At 37.8% G+C, this 20,310-nt stretch overlaps 1 protein-coding gene across 1 annotated transcript in view; it reads left to right on the plus strand.

The window, feature by feature from the left end:
• The window catches only part of SOBP (sine oculis binding protein homolog), a 220,402-nt gene that overhangs the window by 178,480 nt on the left and 21,612 nt on the right, over positions 1-20,310 (plus strand). Inside the window, exon 6 of the mRNA XM_051997486.1 lies at positions 16,054-18,096. Coding sequence (XP_051853446.1) covers positions 16,054-18,093 — 2,040 coding nt within the window. The 3' untranslated portion in view covers positions 18,094-18,096. The remainder of the gene's footprint in view (positions 1-16,053; positions 18,097-20,310) is intronic.

Consider the following 20,310-nt stretch of genomic DNA (forward strand, 5'->3'; position numbering starts at 1 on the left):
AAAGAACTCCTTTGGAAAAAGAAAAAAAAAGATTTGGAATATCTGTAGAAAACATGGTAGGGAATTAATAAGGAAGAATAAAATGATACCTATGTTTAGAGGTTCTAAACCTTTTTGTGTTATGAATTCCTTTGGCAGTCCAGTAAAGTCTCTAAACCCCTTCTCACAATAATGGTTTAGATTGTATAATGTAGCATATACAGGATTACCCAAACTCAAGTAAATTGAAATACAAATATAATTTTTTCCATTCAAATCTGTGGATCCCCTGAAATCTATACCCAGTCCCCTTGGGGGTCTATGGATCCCAGGTTAAAAGAATTTTCTCTACACTAGTGATGACTGACTTGAGATTAGATACTACAGTATCATGTACATAGCAGTCCATTAATACATGTACAACTTTGCAGTGGCTCTTTGGTGTCACTCTTGCATTATTCTCTCTTACAATGTTATATACCATGATGAGTAAAAGTGAAGAAAGCAAACAGTGAAGATAATTCAAAGTTAGAGTTCAATAAGACCTAAATGTCAATAGAGCAAAGATGCCTAGAATTAGAGGGTGGAAGATAGTGGGCAGTTGAGATATAAACTCATGGAGTCAAGACTGTGAAGGGAAGAAAATGAGTCTCCAATGATGTTGATTGATTTTTAGAACATGGAGGGATATAAGCGATGAAGATATTGGTGAGGATAAAGACTAGGTTTAAAAGGAGTGAAGAGGGAAGAATGATATAAGTTTATGACCAGAGAGAGATCAGGATAATGAGAATAGCAAAATTTTGGATGATGGCTTTTAACAATACGCCATCACTGTGGCCAACTGAGAAAAAAAGAATTGACAATTATTTAATTCTCATTATTAATATATATATAAATTGAATTATATTAATTGATTGTTGGGAACATTAAGGAATATATTCAGATTTATGAGTATGGGAGGAAAGGATTGAGACAAAGAAAAAGCTTACAAGCTATGGCCTGAAATCCCTGAAAAAGGAGAGAGAAGAAGATTGTGTGGCAGAGAAAAAAGTATTGAGTTGAGAATTTGTCTTTTAAGAGAATAAGAAATGTGTCTCCAGGCTGCTCCAGGCAAGCAATCCTTACCCTCCAGCCCTCACTCAGTAGCTCCACTCATTCCCTAATAATAACAATGACAATAATAATAATACCCAATAGTGCCTACTCTTCCTCCTTGCCCTTTGAATGAAGAGACATGATAGAATAAATACTGAAGAAGATGATAGGGCTATAATGTCTTCAGGAAGAAACTTACAGATTACCACAAGGGAAATGAGATAGAAAGACTATGAAAGGATGAAGGAGCATATGTTAACAATAAAATGGGTTTTCCAGAAGGCATGATAGAGCACAAAGCAAAGATAGGAAGGGGAAAGTCAGATCTGGAAGGTGTTGAAAGTTAAGTCAGTGTCAAAGGCATTTCATTTTAGCACAAAGCAAGTGTGAATCACAGGTATAAAGAGAGGAAGAGGTGAAATTTTGCTGTCAATTGCCTTTTGACTTAAAAGATACCATAGGTTTAATCCATTTGCCTTAAAGGATAACCATATCAGGAATTCATATTGTGGGATCCTTAAATTTGTGTTTTTAGAAAAATATCATGAAAACTTTATTTCAATATAATTCATTCTCTTGATAATCCTGTGTATGCAATTAAAAACTTTATTCTGAGGGGGAGGCCATAGGTTTCATCAGACTGTCAAAGGAATACATGACATAGACCTTGTCGTAAGTAGATTTTAGAACTAGAAAGAATCTTTGAAGTCATCTAAGACAATCCTCCTTTTTTTTATTGATAAGGATACTAAAACCCAGAGAAAAATGACTTGACCTTGGTCAGTCACATAAGTATTAAGTAGCAGAGTTAGTATTAGAACTCAGCATTCTTATTCTTATTCTAATTCTTATTCTGCAATACCTTGATAGCTCTCTGACTTTGCACACAGTTATTCAAAAAATAAATGCTTAATAAGTGTTTATTGAATGAATGAATATTTCTGTTTCCTCTAGGTCCACGCCCCCACCAAATTTGGCATCTGTGAGGTATTATGGGTTTTGGTTACAATCTGGGTTGCCTATGACATCATGTCACTGTCACATAGAATTATCTTGAGTCCATGGCAAAAGGAGTCCAGTTGGAAAAGAAGACACAAATGAAAATGTTTGGCAGATTTTGTTCTGGTCCCCCAGGGGCTGTGGTTGTCAAGGAGACATGAGATTGGGGTAATAATCACAGCACTGTCATTGGGTTTTGACTATGAGACCACTTGACCGTACAACCAATGCTAGCTTCAATATACTCATCTCTGAAATTAGGTTTTTACCTGGCTCTTTATTCCATCATACACTTATGTTCCTGATTAATGAGGGAGTATTTATGTGCAGCCATTTAAACTAGTTGAAGGAAAACTGGTATGTAAATACCAGTTGTTATGTGTGTGGACTATGTGCATATAGATACATATGTATGTTTATTAAACTATGTATATGTTACATATATATACATAATATACATTTTCTTTTACTGTCACAGCCGTCCTCAGCCTACACTGTTTGGCAATCCAAGCCAGGAGTTTAGATTGAGATAACAAGGATATTGCTGATAAGTTCTGAGTTGCTGGAGGGAAGCTAAGGGGAAAAACTAACACTAGCTGAGCATTGGTTTTCAACCAGGTTGTTAGCACTTCCTGACTGCTAAATTCACAGGCTATCAACCAGAAAAGAACAGATACAAGCAAACAAGAAAGATACAAAGCATCCTAACAAAGGCTGAGGAACCAACCTATTACAAGCTGGAATCCAGGGAAAGATTTCTCAAGAAGGGATTCAGAACATCCCTTGCAGGGATTGCAGGAACCATCCTAATCCTAGACAGTCTCTCAGGTCTTAATTAAATCATAAAGACTTACTGACATCTTAAATTACCCTTCCTCTCCTTGTTTGATATGCGAGTACTTTTGGCTACTCAGAGAAAGGCATTATTCAGGGACCTAGTAAATGTCACATTTGTGTGTTACCCAGCAACAGGGATTCCATTGGTAGTTTTGGCCTGGTTGAAGTGGTCCTGGCCTGAAGCTAGGCCTAGGGCTAGAAACATCCTGTGTGAGTTTAAAACCACCACCTGGCCCTCAAACCACCTCATTATTGCAATTACATTGCTGTCAAACATTTCGTGAACCATTGGAAATACTGTAGAGTTTGGCAGGGGGTGATTTTTCTTTAGTTGGTCTGTATTTTTTAAAAATTTGATTCCACACCCTACTCCCCTTCCCCAAAATGCATCAAAAGAAAAATAAAATGAACCAGAAAATATATGACTAAGTTTTAATTTCAAAACAATGGGTAAGCAGAATAATCTATAAGCATATCATCTGGCCTCTTAAAATATTGATATTATGCATTTATAGGATTAATGACTGCAAATAATTGAATTGGGAAGGCAGGTACATTTTCAATTTAGCTACTGACAAAAATGGTCTAGTGACTCATTTGGTAGCAGAACTTTGAGATAATCCATGAAGGCTAGCAGCAATGTATTTTGTGGTCATTAGCTTATTGGATCAAGAATCTTTTCAGCTGAATTTTACAAGGTAGATGGGGGTAGCAAAAGATACCTAAATGAATCTGGAAAATGAGCAATATGAAAGACAATAGGTATGATCTAGAAAGAAAACAGAAAATGCAAGAAGTGCCCAGCATTTCTGATCTGAAAATAACTGGGAAGTAGATTGGGAACAATATATTAATCTTGGCTATTTACAAGCCAATGCAAACAAATGTAGAGGAAACAATACGAAGATCTTGACATTTTAATTTAAGTCCAAACACAGAGATATCATTGAAACTTGATAGGATGAGTTTTAAGACTAAAATACAGTAATGTGTACGGACATGATAAACAACTCCAATATTTTCCAAGAAAACCTCAAATGGGTGGGAATAAAGAAATGACTGAACAACAACAACAACAATAGATTGTCCAAAAAAAAATTAATTTGAGGGGCAGCTAGATGGTGCAGTGGATAGAACACCAGTCCTGGAGTCAGGAGGGTCTGAATTCAAAATCAGCCTCAGACTTGTAACACTTACTAGCTATGTGACCCTGGGCAAGTCACTTAACTGCAATAGCCTTTCCCCTCTCTTCCCTCGCCATCACCATAAAAAAATTTTAAAAAGAAATTAATCCAATTAGACCAATTAATCAAGATACCAACAAACATTAAGTACCTCCCATGTGCTAGGCTGATGAGAGTGACAGATAGAAAAGGATGATATATATCAACATGAAAAATTTTAAAAAGCACAATGGCTTTTTAAGTGATGTTGTTGGGAATATGCTAAAGGCTGCATTGCCTGAAGCACGATATGGATGATGTTCTCAAATATATATAGAATCAAAAACTGGCACTGAGACAGGATATAATTGTGAAAGTAGATTTCAGCTTTAAATTTTTGATAAATATCTCATTCTATTAAGAACCAACCATCTGATACATTGATCCATTCTTTCTTGACTTGCTACTTGCAAAATAAACATAAAGAAGGAGGCACTAAAAGAAAACAATAAATGGAAGGATTTATTAAAAAAAAGATATAAAGCCTGGCCAAAAATGACTGCAAACATGCATTACAAACTGTACATCAAGGCAGCTAGGTAGAAGAGTGGATATAGTGCTAAACTTGGAATCAAGAAGATCTGAATTAAAATCTTACCTCAGACATTCACTAGCTATATGGTCCTGGAGAGGTCACTAAAACATTTTGCCTCCTCAGTTTTTTCATCTGGTAAAATGGGTTTAATATTAGCTCAGGATTGTTGTAAGAATTAAACGGGATAACATTAAGTGCTAGGTATTACTCTTTATTATCATTATTAATAGAATATTCATATTACAGAAGGTGTTATCCCACCTTACTTCTAAATTGGTAGCATCAGATTTGTACTATGGTGTTCAATACTCTAAGTCTTAACATTTTAAAACAATCATTGACAAAATGGGATGTCATAGGAACTTAACCAAGATAGCAAAGGGTCTGGAAATAATAATAATGATGATGATAGTAATAATTAACATTTATAAAGATGTAGTTTATAAAGTGTTTTCTCCCCACAGAAGTCATTGATGTCAGTGCTATCACCTTCTCTATTTTACAAATGAGGAAGCTTGCTTAGAGAGGTTGCTTAGGGTCATATAATCTCCTAAATGGTCTAGCCTGGGCTCCCACCCAAATCATCTGATTCTAAATCAGCCCCTATATCTTGTGACCTCTCCTGATTCTATTATGTGATAGAAAAATCTTCTCTTTGCTTTAGCCAATAGTAGATCAAAGGGCATAGAAACAATGACTGTTAAAAGGTAGAGAAATACTAGATTTTCTTTTATGTGTTTATACACACACACACACACACACACACACCTATCTATCCATCTATCTATATAATGTGGTAAATATATATTTTATATGCATATATTTTTATATACATGTACACATAATATATAAATAAATATATTTTAAGTGGGACAGCTAGATGGCTTGGTGGATAAAGCACCAGGCTTGAAATCACAGACTTATCTCAATGAGTTCAAAAATGGCCTCAGATACTCACTAGCTGCATGACCCTGAACAAGTCACTTAACCTTATTTGCTTCAGTTTCTTCATCTGTAAAATGAACCAGAGAAGAAAAATGGCAAACTATTCTAGTATCTTTGCCAAGAAAACTCAGAGTAAAATATAATGGAAACAACTCACCAATGACTCAACCAAAATATTTTAAGTTAGTAATCATTTGTTGAGTGGCAATTGAGTACAGTGAATAGTAAACTAGTTTAAATGTCACAAAGATCTGAGTTTGAATGCTACCTTTGATCTTATATGATCTAGTCAGTGATCTATCAGCAGCAGGGGGATGCTGGTAAATGTTTAACAACCACCGTTTTTTTTTTTTTAATGAGGAAGGAAATGTATACTTATGACAGACTTTTAAGTCTCTTAAATTAATCTGTATTACTAACATTTTCTCTATCACTTTTTAAAATCCAGACAATCAACAAATCAAGTCTCGACTGATAGCATTTACCAATTTCTAAGTTGTAGATGCTCACATTGAAAATTTAACAACTGACTCTCACCACTCTCTCATTAGGTCTAGCATATCCCTGCAATTTTCTGGAAATATCATAGTATTTGTTTATCTCTCTCCATAGAGGAAGTTTCCTTGTTCTTTAAACCAATGAAATCACAGATCTAGTTAAAAAACATATTTCTTAGTATCTCCTATCCCCATCCCCCATGCATACATAAGATTCTTTTTATGACCAATAAAACTGAAGAACAATGATTTGCTTTCACCAAAAAGATAACAGAAGAGCTGCCATAAAACTTAAGGGAAAGCAGTTGGATTCAGTGATCTTTAAAGTCTCTTCTAATTGTCATATTCTGTAATATATTATCTCTGTGGTTTTTTAGGCTGTGGCACTATTAGGTGCCAGACATTGTGAAAACTGAGTGTGCCAAAGATCCCAGATGTTTGTCTCAGTGTAGACCAAAAATTGGTTATTTGACTCAAATTTTCCATTTCCCTTTGTTTGACCAGTATTGTATGAATATAACCTCCATAAACTAAATGAAATAGATTTTTCTGTAATTAAATGACTACTCAAAGACCAAGTCAGTAATCTTTAAAAAAATACCAAATGGAGGTAGTCACTATTTGTAGTAGCCTCTCACTCTTTGCTTTGGCAAAATCTTAGGTTAGTATCTAGAACAAGCCTGAGATTTCCTCACGCTGCTTACAAAACTTAACTCCAAACCAAATCTATACCAGCTTTGCCCCTGCTTTGGCCACAGCACTGAGTGAAGGGGATGGATTTGTCCCTAGCGAACGTAGCCAAGAGTTCTGGGATCTAACTTAAAAGTATAAGATAAGTGGGTTTTGGAGACATGTCACAAAGACTTCATTTCGTAGTTAGTTTTTTTGGTGTGGACGATTTTCTGTTAGATTTCTATTCTGATAGACTTCCCTAGTAGGTTATTGAGATACAAAATCTATGTTAACTTGTTTAACAAAAGAAATAATAAACCAAAAAAAGCCAACTTCCATCCAAACACACAACAACAACAACAATAACAGCAACAACTATATGATTAAACAGTCAACTTGATAGTAAACATTTAATAACTAAAATTTCACAAGTTGAGAATTGATTTAGTTCTTATATTCTAAACCATTTTTGATCCAAACCTGTGACTTTATGGATTTAGGGAACTCCCAGTACAAGTTGGCAGCATATTTGCAACTTTATAGTTTTAGAGACTTATCTAGGATACTAAAAGATTAAGTGACTTGCTCGTGGTTGTGCAAATCAGATGTGTTAGAGGTAGGATTTTAACTAAGGTCTTTTCAATTTGTTGCCCATTATAGATGTTGGGCATATTAAAGGGGAAAAAGTTTTGTTTTAAACTTAATAATTATTTTTCCTCCTAGTTACAAGGGATTTTGTTCACTTTTGAATGCCTTGATTTTTGTATCACTTATATATCTGTGGTCAAATCATCCTTTGAAGAACTTTGTTCTCCACTCCAGCTTTGCAGAGGAGAAGCTGGGTTGTTCAGTGGCTAGAGTACTGTGTTTGGAATCAGGAAGATTCATCTTCATGATTTCAAATGTGGCCTCAGACATTTACTAGCTATGTGACTCTGGGCCAGTAATTTAATCCTTTTTACCTCAGTTTCCTCATCTGTAAAATGAGGAGGAAATGGGAAACCACTTTTATATTTTTGCTAAGAAAACCCCAGAATGAAGTCACAAAGAGTCTGAAAGGACTAAACAATACAGCAAAAGTTTTGTAAAACCAAGCACGCTAGGATATACTGCTATTCCATGGTATTTTTTGAGAGATTGGTGACTTTCTTTATATATATAAATTGTAAGTTCATCTATGTCTTGTTCCAGCTAGTCAGCCAGTCTTCTTTTAAATGTCCCTGATAATAGGGTGTCTATTTCTTCCTTTGGAAGATGATTCTGCAGTCTAATGAGTCTAGCAGATCATTCATCTGCTCCGTTTTTAAATAAAACATGAATAGTACAGCTTAGGGCTCCCACTATTCAAACAGCAGTTGAAACTATGAGAAATTATTCATTTTAATGGATTTAACACTCATTTCAAGCAGTCTTGCAGTTTTATCAAGCCTTTGCTTGAATCAGAGACAGACTGGGCTTGAGGAAGGAGGGGGAATGGCCAGGGGAGAAGAGAAAGACTCAAAATTAAAAAAAAAAATCCCTCACCTAACAGAATTGATGCTTTTTTTCCTTCCTGGAACTCAGTTAAGCTATCCTTTTACCATTTAGTTGCTACTAATTATTTGTGTAACTTTGGGAAAGTCACCCTTTTTAGGCCTCACCTCACAGGATGGGTGTGGACTGAATGAAGTGTAAGATCTCATTTAGCTTTAAATAAGTCTATTTGAATTGAATTGTACCCTAAAAAAAATGTCTGTAATCTTTGTCAGTGAAAACTAGGAGTGCAGTAGATAGGGCACTGAGCCTAGAGCCCAAGACACCTGAGTTCAAATCTGCCTTCAAATACTTATTAGCTTTGTGCCCTTGAGCAAATTATTTAAACATTATTTGCCTCAGTTTTCTTTATCGATGAAATAAGTGAAATAACAGCATCTACTTTGCAGGAATATTGTAAAAGCAAAGGTCTTGGCACTTAATTGGTGCTATCTTAAAGCTTATTCCCTTTCTTTTCCCTGTGACCAGTTTATAACCTTCATATGCTCACTATGTGTTTTTCCATTGTTCTTTGTATTATTTGCCATTTTAGTTCTTCAGAGATGGTAGTGTCTCATGATTCACTGTTATATGATATCATGGTGAGAATATGGTGTTAAAAAGGGATGGGCTTTTGCAGTGGCAAACTGTTTAAGATCACTGGAAAATTGTGGCTAAGTGCAATTTAGATTGAGGACTAGAAACATTAAATGATTGATCATCTAAGCACTAAGATCTTTTAAGTAGTAAACAGGAAGGAAACAAAGCATGTATTAAGCACCAGGCACTGTGCTAAGCACTTTACAAATATTATCTCATTTGATTCTCACAACAATCCTGGGAATTAGTTGCTACTGTAATCCACATTTTGCAGTTGAAGAAACTGAGGCAGAGAGCAGTTAAGTGACATGTTTAATGTTAGCTAATGTTTGAGGTTGAATTTGTGCTCAGGTCTATCTGCAGGATCACTTAATTTATTGAGTTATCTAGTTGCTAGGAAATGAATGTAGCTTCTCAGTATTCTATCTACCATTGCCCACTACTTCTCCTATTCATTTCTCATTATTCATGTGCCATGTTTGTCCATGATACATACTAATGCAATAATTTGATGAGTGATCAATATGCTTTTTTCCTCTGCTTTTTTTTTTTTTTTTGGCAAGTAAGGATGGTTAGACTCACCCATCTCTTTCACCTTTCTGCAAATTTCACTGAGGAGGTTTTGCATTGTTTTAATTTTTATTTTGCTCTTATGGTTTCCAAAATCTCCTTATCCTATCCCAGAGCCAAAGGTCCCACTTTTAGTATTGTTCCATAGTAGAGGGTGTTGCTTCCATGCTGAAAAACTGCAGGATAAGCAAGAAAACAATCATTGGCTCAGTTTAAATTACGTAAGATTCCTCTGAAGTGTGATCCTAGGCCAAATTGTGAAGAAGGCTACTGGCTTCTATGACATCTCAACTATTATTCCTTATTCCAGGATTGAGAGCTGTTTGGCACCTGTTTCCAATCTTGCTGCCCATTCCTAGGACCCAGTATTTAGTCATTTATAGTCATGTCTGATTCTTTGTGACTCCATCTGGGTTTTCTTAGCAAAGATACTGGAGTGGTTTGCCATTTCCTTCTCTAGTTCATTTTATAGATAAGAAAACACAACTACTAATTATGTGAGGTCAGATTCGAGGTTAGATCTGAGATCTTTCTGAGACCATGCCTACTGTTATAACCAAAGAGGAACCTAGCTGCCTCTAGTTTGTCCTAATTACCAGTCCAGCTGGTCAAACAACTAAAAGTTACTTTTGTTGTTTTCAGTTCCCCTTAGGATCCTATTCTCTTCTTAGCTAGCTAATCTGATAAACTAATCCATGTCTAATGTGTTAATAGATGCTAATATATTATGCCTGTTAGAAAACATGCATTTTCATAGGGGTTTTCTAGAGATAGTGTATTAATGCAAAATCTGAAGAAAACATAAGAATTTGTGCGAGGGCCAGAGAGAGATATTTTGCTGTCATTGTTGAGAGCTGCTTTCTGGTTCCCAAAATCTGTAGTTATAGATAAAGAGTGACCCAGTGACAATATACAATTCCAGTTCTCTTCTTTCCATCCTTGAGTCTTTTAACAAGTACTCATGACTTTCTAGACCTGATCTGTACCAAAAGGCCATTGGTACTTTTTATAGTTTTATTGACTTATTTGTTTCAACATGATATTTATTGGTAGAAGGCACTTCCATTAATGCTGATGGGCAACTCACCTATAATTTATTTTCTTCGATATTTGTGGTACTGAGGGACTTATGATTGCCAATGTTTACAAAACTAATACTCATCAAAGATGGCATCAGGAGCCAAGGGTAGCCTTTCTTCTACTACATCCTCTATCTTTGTACTTTTTTTAGTCCAAAAGATCAAAGTCTTTATCCTTAAAATATATTTAAGAAGCATAATTTCCAAAGGGGCAATATAGAGGTGTAGATAGAAAGCCCTACTAAGAATAGGAAAATTTAAATTATCATTTTGCCATGGATTAGCTGTGTGACTTTAAGTGAGTCACTCAGGAGACTCTCTCTAAGACTCTAAGTAACTGGAACACAGTAGGCACTTAATAATGTTTGATTGACTGATCAAATAGTTATTTATATGCATTTGTAAAGGGAGTTTCCTCAAAGCAAGGAAATCATGTGGATAGATTTAAGACATACAAACAAAACTTCTCCCAGAGGTGACCAATGTAGCAAATTCAGAGAATGCCAAAGTTGTTTTTGTTTGTTTATTTGGGATTTTTTTGGGGGAACTTTGTAGTTTCCATTCAAGAGATTATTAACATCCTATTCCTACTAGATTGGTGCATATATCTTTGCTCAGGATAAGAAAAATTTCAAGTAAAGACCTTCTTAATTAAATCTTGCCTGATGCTAGATTATCATTCAGAGGGCAATGGTAGGCTCAAGTAATGGATGAACTCCTCTCCTGCTTTTGACAGCTGATTAATGCATTAATTATATTGCTCCCAAAGTTACTTCTTTCAAAGCTCATAGAATGTATATGTTATACCCATGTGGTCTGGACTTGCCTCTGGACATTTATTGAAAAATAAAAGCTCAGTTGCGTATGTGAATAGTTTGCTTTCTTTTCTGGGGAAACATAAGATGGAAAAAGTTCTAGGAACCACCAGCCCTGGTCTTTTGGTTTTCCCATATCAAGTAAGAGCAACTGATATTTTTGCTGATGCAACGTCTTTGGAGCAGTCTAGTGGTGTGTGTTGCCACACATATTTTTTTTCACAGGAAAAGAGGTGAATGATATCAAACCACCAAGCTCATAAGTACTACCCTGGCAGTCAGCCACTAAAGTATAAATACTTTAAATGTATGAAAGGAAATGTTCATTCTGTTGTTTAGAATTGGACGCTTACCAAGGAGGTAAATTTAATCTTCTTAAGGGCTGTTGCTGCAAGCTACAATGGTATATACATACATTTGTTTCTCTCCTGATCTTTTTGTCATTCCAGCCTTATATTATGCATTGGTGGAATGAAGCATTTTAGGTGGGTCTCTTATATGAGAGTATTACATCGGCAGTTGCTTGTGTCCCCAGAATGCCATTGTTAGAAAACCTCAGTGTGATATAATCCTCGGACTTGTTTAGGACTCTTCCTAAAAGGTGCAACAAGAGAGGCCAGATTCCAAAAGAAATATAATTAAGTGGAGAAAAATATTCTAGAGCCAAGTTGGTTTCATATTGTACTTGTTACCTTTTAGCTTTTAAAAATGCCTGCAAGCTTTTTTAAACCTTCCTTGAATAATTATAGCAAAAAAAGCGAGGGAAAGCAATGAAGTTTTATAGATTTAAAGCAGTTTGTAGAAAAACTCCACAATATAATGATTATAAAACTGCTCTTTATGAGATACATGCTGTGTATATCATGGATATGCAAATGTTATTTTATTAAAGTGAAAGATATACAGTCTATGCTTTTACCTAACTCCTACATCTTAAGTAATCAGGACAGGCTCTTAGAAGAAATCTTTAATTACTAAGAGTGTGTCATTAATTTGATGGGGAATGAGTGATGTTGCTCTATTTTACTGCCTTGTGTAATATAGCCAGTTGTATCATAAATTCATTGACCTCATCTTAAATGATGAATCCTGGACTGGATTCATTAATTCTTAAGTGACAGTTTTTTCCTCTAAGAAATTTTTTCCCCTGAAACTGAAGGATTACTTTTCTATGTCTTAGGTCAGTATCCTGGGATGTAATATAATAAAAAGGTGGAAATGTGCTCTTCTCTCTCTCTCTCTCTCTCTCTCTCTCATTGTTTCTCTCTCTCTCCCATTCATTCTTTGATTCTTTCTTCTTTCTTTTGTCTTCTCGCTTATGCTTTCTCTCATTCTCTCTCATTTTTTTCTTTCCTCTCTCTTCTTTCTCTCATTTTCTCTCTTCTTTTTTCTCATTCCTTCTTTTATTCTTTTCTCTTTTCTCTCATTCTATCTTTCTCCTCCCTCATTCTCTTTTCTTCTCTTTCCTCTCTCCCTCCCTCCTTCCTTTCTCCCCTCCTTCTCTCTCTCATCTTCTCTCCTCCCATCATTGCTCCCACATGCCTATATATATATATATATATATATATATATATATATATATATATATATATACACATACATATACATAAACTTGCCTACATACAGAGCACAAGACAGAAATGAGACAGTTCAGGGCAGTCTGGTAGACAGTCACTTTCACCAAGCCATTTTGGGAGATGGAAGAAATTTAGTTTGATAACCATAACTCTTTTCTTTTAGTCAGGATGTTTGCTGCATTATTTTAAACTTGTGCTCTTCATTATTTACCATGGTTGACATGAATAAGGGAGCATAGTGTCAGGAGATGCCATGAAATAGTGCATGGACAACTGGACTAGAGTATGAGTTTATGAACTTTTGTAGAAGATCAGAATTTAAATCTCTGTTTTGATATTTACTCTCTCTGTAATGATGAACAAATCCCTTAACCTATCTGATTTTGAATTTCTTCATCTCTAAAGTGTGGACAGTGCTTTGTCTTCATATGATAGTTGTGAGGAAAACATTTTGTAAATGTTAAAGTGCTATAAAAAATGAATTATGATTACCAACAAAGCATGTGTGGATAATCTGCATTTTTGTATAGGTTGGTTATGCTGCCTATAGCCTTTTTTGTTTTTCATATGAATTATTAAAAGTGAGATATATTGTAGAAAATTTTTCAAGCAAGATTCTTAAGTGTTTTCCTGGGGAAAAATATTTATTTAACTGCAGGTGATTTGGGAATCCCTTATAGGCCAGCAAATCAATTTAGCAACAAAATGCCCAAATATTTCTGAAAACTTCATATTGATAACTGACCCCCCTAAAATAATACAAAAGGAAGTCAGAAATTCTGTGATGCATTATTCTTTTAATGACTTTAACTCATCCATTAATAATACTCTTCCATATAAAATTAAATTTATAGCTGCCCTCATATTTTTTCAATGATTTCTCCTGCTATAATCTTGTAATTTTTGATTGTAGGTTTTTGTTGAATGCCTAATTTTGGAACACAATCACACATGGCCAAGTTCCATAGAAGAAAATTAAATGGCATGTCATGTATATGTTGGTTAACTCTATAGCCAAAATAAGCAGGTTTCTAAAATATAAATGCACTTACATACATAAGGATGAATTTAGTCCTTGTTTATAGTGTAACCATCCTTAGAGAGACTGATGAAGTCTGAGTATGGGTCTTCATCTTCAAAGCATTTTTGCTTATATTTGTCAAATAAGCTCGTTTTTCTTGACTCCAATAGCATGCTCAAAGTTTCTCCAGTCTCTTAACTTCAGAGGGGCTTTGAACATTCATTTTTTTCCTCTTCTGATGAGCTACTTTTCTCATTCCCAAAGGTAACTTGGGATGTACTATTTCTTTTCAAAAAACTATTTAATTTTTAGAAAAAAACCCAGAAAAGACCCAATAGGAAAACTTTTGAAAAGAAAATGGTGATGAATGCATATTATTACTAGTGAAAATTCATGCAAAAGAAAGAGTAGAGAGGAAGTGGGTGGGTTTATACGGATAGGCACATGGACACCAAACACATACATAGCACATACAGAAACACTCACTAGAATGCTACCACTGTTTATAATCAAGGAAAGCTGAGAGTTAAATGAGATGAGTAATCAAATGCCCAGCATATGTTGTTTTTGCATTGTTTATGTGGCCAATCGTTATTAAAATTAATCATCTTTTAAATGCTATCCACTTACAATAATTGTTTTTTTTTTAAGCCAAACCCTTACCAGCAGCAAACAACTTAAGGCTGGCATAGTACTTCCGGGAACAACAAACTCAGTACACATTGCTTTATTGTGACATGGTCAGAAATGCAATCAACAAACTTAATGCTTGTAGAGTCTTGGAAGTCTCCATGGGTCATAGAGTTTGAGCACCAAGCTTAAAAAAAAAAGGGAAAGAAAGAAAGGGAAAAAAAAAGATTATATGTGTGTAAAATTCTGTCAGAAAAGAAGTAAGGCACTGAAAGAACTATTGAAAAATTTGACATCTGTTTATCTGTTTATAGCTATGGCAAGATTACTCATTAATTCTTGTTTAAAATGCCATATGAAGGAAAGTCATTTGTGCAAACAAGACTCATATTTGAATTGTAGATCATGTCTTCACCATCTGCGAGAACTGATGGTGTTGCAAAATTAATGTGTTAATGAAATCACAATAATTTCTCCGAAGTAATGGGTTCTGAAGCCTAGAATGACTATTTTTTGAACTTTGGTGTCTAGTGATTTCCAATTGGGAAAAGCTTTCAGCCCTTAATTAGTTCTGCAGCCTTACTTTAAAATGAATTTGGCTAAGCCTTCCTTATACTAGGAGTAGAGGAGGTTTGGAGGGTGGCGGTTGGGGGTAGGGGATGCCATAACAACTTTTGGAAAACGTTCTCTCATGTTTGAAAAGTTGTTAAATAAGCCTGCCTGCCAAGAAATATCACCAAGAAATCTGACTACTGAGTGAGAGTGGGCAAACAGCTCAAAAAATACTTCTAACTTGCTGCAACATCACAAGTTGGGGAGAACTGAACCTTACACAGACTTCATGATGAGTTCCAAGTTTTGACTTGGAAGGAGAGAGAAGGATTGTTGGTGCTTTGTGATATCTCTTAACGTAGTGCACTCTGTCCAACATTATTGGGAATGCAGTCAGTAGAGGAAAAATGCCTCCTGGGGAGGAGAGTTGTAAAGGGACATATTGCAAGCCCACTGAACTTTTTGGAGAAGGCCTCTTCTCCAAACATATTTAGATTTGCATTTACTATGGGCCTTTTTTGACAAGTGAAAAAATGTGTGGGCAGGTGTATTTATTCTTCTCTCTCCAATTAAACACCCAGTCACACACACACACACACACACACACACACACACACACATGCACGTTCCACATCCGTGATGTTTAAAGTGGAAGGTGTAACTCCATTTTTAGAGAAAGAACAGAAAAAGGGTGATTTTAGCTTATGTATGGGGTTAATATTGGCAGGTCTTACCCGTCATTTTTTTTTTTTAATAAATACATTAGACTCTTATCTCTCAGAAGAAAGACTCAGACTCTGAAAAAAAACCCTGAATGAGTATGAAAGAAAGAACCTTTATGTACAATATGAAACACACTTTACCCAAGGAATTGCTTATCTCACCTGTTGTGATTTTGTTACTGTGTTGTAGGTATGTGACTGGTGTAAGCACATAAGACACACAAAAGAATACCTGGATTTTGGGGACGGGGAGCGAAGGCTTCAGTTCTGCAGTGCAAAATGTCTCAATCAGTACAAAATGGACATTTTCTACAAAGAAACACAGGCCAATCTTCCAGCTGGACTGTGCAGCACATTACATCCTCCGATCGAAAATAAAGCAGAAGGTGCTGGGGTACAGCTGCTGACTCCAGACTCTTGGAATATACCGCTAACAGATGCTCGGAGGAAGGCCCCCTCCCCAGTGTCTGCAGCTGGCCAAAATCAAGGGCCTGGACCATCCGCGTCAACCACCATCTCTCCATCTGATACTGCCAACTGCTCTGTCACAAAAATCCCCACACCAGTTCCCAAACCCATTACCATCAATGAGACTCCAAATGTCCCTCCAGTTTCTGTTCAGCCACCTGCTAGTATTGTGCCTCCAATTGGTGTCCCACCTCGGAGTCCTCCCATGGTGATGACAAACCGAGGGCCCGTCCCCCTGCCCATCTTCATGGAACAGCAAATCATGCAGCAGATCCGCCCTCCCTTTATCCGGGGGCCACCTCACCACGCCTCCAACCCTAACAGCCCTTTGTCTAACCCAATGATTCCTGGGATTGGTCCACCGCCGGGCGGTCCCAGAAACATGGGCCCCACCTCCAGCCCTATGCACAGGCCAATGCTATCACCTCATATCCACCCCCCCACCACGCCAACCATGCCTGGGAACCCTGCGGGATTGCTGCCCCCGCCCCCTCCTGGAGCACCTTTGCCTAGTCTTCCCTTCCCTCCTGTCAGCATGATGCCAAATGGCCCTATGCCTATGCCACAGATGATGAACTTCGGGTTGCCATCCCTTGCCCCCCTGGTGCCGCCCCCGACCCTGTTAGTGCCATACCCCGTCATCGTCCCACTGCCTGTGCCCATCCCCATCCCCATCCCCATCCCTCATGTCAATGATTCCAAGCCCCCTAACGGCTTCTCTAGCAATGGGGAAAACTTCATTCCAAACACGCCCAGCGATTCAGCGGGGGGCAAGTCAAGTGGACACTCCTTGTCCCCTAGAGACTCCAAGCAAGGGTCTTCTAAGTCCTCTGACTCCTCACCCGGCTGCTCGGGCCAGTCATTGAGTCACGCAGCAGCCCAACAGGAGCATGGTAAGAATGAGGTGGTGGATTTGACTGTGCGGTCCAGCAGCCCGGTGAACAATAAGTTTAGTTTTTCCAGTGTGGTCCAGGGTCCTCAGGATGGTGTGATAGACCTGACCGTGGGCCATCGGTCCCGGCTACACAATGTCATTCACAGGGCTCTGCATGCTCAAGTTAAGGTGGAACGTGAACCTAACAGTGTTGTAAGCATGGCTTTTGGTAGCTCTGACAAAAGGAACTGCAGCACCTGCAGGGACAATAATTGCAACGCCGCTGACCCAAAAACTCTGCCTGGTGGTGACGCAACCCACTGCGGGCCTGTCTCCCTGGCCCCCTCAGGCCCTTCGGGACTCGAAGCCACCAGCATTGCGGTGTGCAATGTCATCGTGAACGGGACAAAGAACAGCGAGGGTTCCAAGAGCGCGGAACAGCCTCCAGAACAGTTGCCTCCAGCGCCGCCGCCTCCTCTGCTTCCGCCGCTGCCTCCTCCTCCTCCTCCTCCCCTGCCACCCTCCCAGAAGAAGTCCCAGCAGCCAGAGGAGCCCGCAGTGAGTGAATTGGAATCCGTCAAGGAGAACAACTGTGCTTCCAGCCTCCATATGGACGGAGAGGCCGGCAAAAAGCTGATGGGGGAAGAGGCCCTCACGGTGGGTGATAAGACAGACCCAAACCTTAATAACCCTGCAGATGAGGACCACGCATACGCTCTGCGGATGCTCCCCAAGACAGGCTGCGTGATCCAGCCTGTGCCAAAACCCGCAGAAAAGACTGCTATTGCACCGTGTATCATTTCAACGCCAATGCTCAGCACCGGGCCAGAGGACCTGGAACCGCCATTGAAAAGGAGGTGCCTCCGAATTCGAAATCAAAATAAGTAAAAGGTTTGTAGGTCCACGTGGCCTGTCTCAGTCCTGAGCCAAAGGCCTCTCCTCTCTGTTTGTAGGTGTGCCTAGACTTTGTGTGGTGAGACAGAAACAGCGGCTGAGATCTAGGTGTTAACAGCTAACATCCAACGAAGAAAAAAATGAGGAAAGAATAGGAATGGGGGAGGATGTCAGTTATAGCTATATTTATATTTTGTCTTTGTCTTGTATAATCTGTGTTCTTCAGTCATTTCAGGGTGGGGTGATTCTGTAGAGAAGGATGAAAGTTTAGTGGGGGACTTCTGTAATTTTTAGTGGTGGGGTGGCAGCTATAAAGAGTCATCTAAATAGCCAGTGACCCACCCATCTTGGCTATATTCTGGTATCAGTCACACCACTGGCTAGAACTTTCCCAAGCCATCAAGTTTCCATTATAGTCATTGTATTCTCTTTGCAAAGATCATCAGCACTGTCCAAGAGATGAGCTAAGAACAAACTCTGTTGCCCAGAACTCCTGACACTTGCCAGGCAGGCAGCTGGGGAAAGTACTTGCTGCCCTGAGTCTCAGGGGGAGAAGGGGGAAAAGGTCTCACTCTTCACTTTGCTTTATTGGGAAAAGTCTGGGAAAGTCAGGGTGGTCCTTCAGAGCTGCATAGCTTTCTCTCTTACCCCCTGTTGTTGAGAAGGGGCTGTAGTACGATGGCAATAGATGTTTCAGAATTCATTTCTCTAACTGGTAGTACTCTTGAAAGGAAAAAAAAAAGTACCTCCCTAAATATGTCATAGCCCATCCTTGCTGAGAATCTGTCCTGGCTCTGTTAAGCTGTAAGAAGCAGCATGGGAAAATGGAAAATGAAGTCACTCTAGAGTCAAGGGAACTTGACTTCTTAAGTGTGTGACATTGGGCAGGTGGCTTAAATTTTATAGGCCTCAGTTTCCTCATCTGCAAAGACTGAGGTTTGGGCTTGAGGACCTTTGAGATTAAGCTCTAAATCTATGATCTTATGTTTGTGAGCCCTAAAAAGTGAGTGACTGACCTTTAAGTAAAAGTCAAGAAAAGAAAGAGTCCTAGGAAAGGAGATCTTCAGAAGTGGGAAGAAAATAAAACATTCCCATTAGATTTTTTTTTCATTCTCTCCTATTGTTTTTGGGTGGGGGGGAGTCCTCAGGTTTATTAATAAGAACTGATCATCTACTTCACTAAAGTTTGGGGTAGGGACCTTGACTTGCTGATTTTATAAACAGAACTGCCTTTTCAAAGGCAGGTGTGTAGAATCCTCCCTTGGTCATCTTATTTGAGTTTCCCATGATCTCAGTTCTTCTACTTACTAACTGGATGACTTTGTGAAAATCCCTTTGTCATCTAAACTATAAAAGTTTCCTAAACTATAAAATTAGGGAATTGAATCTATGCTCTTATGATTTGATGAGAATTAGCAGCAGGTGGTAAGAATCTGTGCTCAAACCCCCCAAACAACAACACAATAAATAAACACTTTTAAGAAAGCAAAGAGAAAGCATGGGAGGCATATAACTTTTTAAATCCATTTTTAGAATATAGAAAAAGTCTACTTTTTCAAATGAGCATCAGGGTAGTTATCCTTCCAAAACTGAGAATAGAGACATCCAAGACACACAAAGCATCACTAGGTCACTTACTCAAAAGACGCTATTGATAACAGAGGAAAAAGGGACATCACATTTTTGGGAATAGTCTAGTTTCTTAGTTAAGAATGAGTCCAGAGCCTGTCAAATGAAGACTTAAAAGTCATTAATGAAAATAGAAAGCCTCCTTCAATCCATTTCCAAAAAAATTATAAGTCAATTTCCTATGGCTTTTAAATATGTGGAGGGAGCGGTGGAGGAGAGTCCTTTGAAGTAGTTGTTACATACAGGGCCCTCATTTTACCTCATTCCCCCAACCAGGCCTAGAGAATCAGGAACACAGATTTGCTGCCTTTAGCTTAGTGGCTTAGCAACAAAATGAGTGATTTGTAAAAGAGAGAGAATTAGATAATTTCAGGAAGTCATATTTTCTGTTTTTCATTGTAGTTTCATGTGAACCACATAATGTAATCTCAACTTGTTATAATTCATTTCTAGAGCCTCATTTCTTCTTGTACTCATCCCATATCTATCTATATACATACACATAAGCACATGTGTGCTTATACATGCATACATGTTCATGTACAAACACTGCTGTCTTTCTTTTTTGCCTTTAAACAACTA

This window comes from Antechinus flavipes, chromosome 4 (assembly GCF_016432865.1).
Source record: "Antechinus flavipes isolate AdamAnt ecotype Samford, QLD, Australia chromosome 4, AdamAnt_v2, whole genome shotgun sequence".
NCBI lineage: Eukaryota > Metazoa > Chordata > Mammalia > Dasyuromorphia > Dasyuridae > Antechinus > Antechinus flavipes.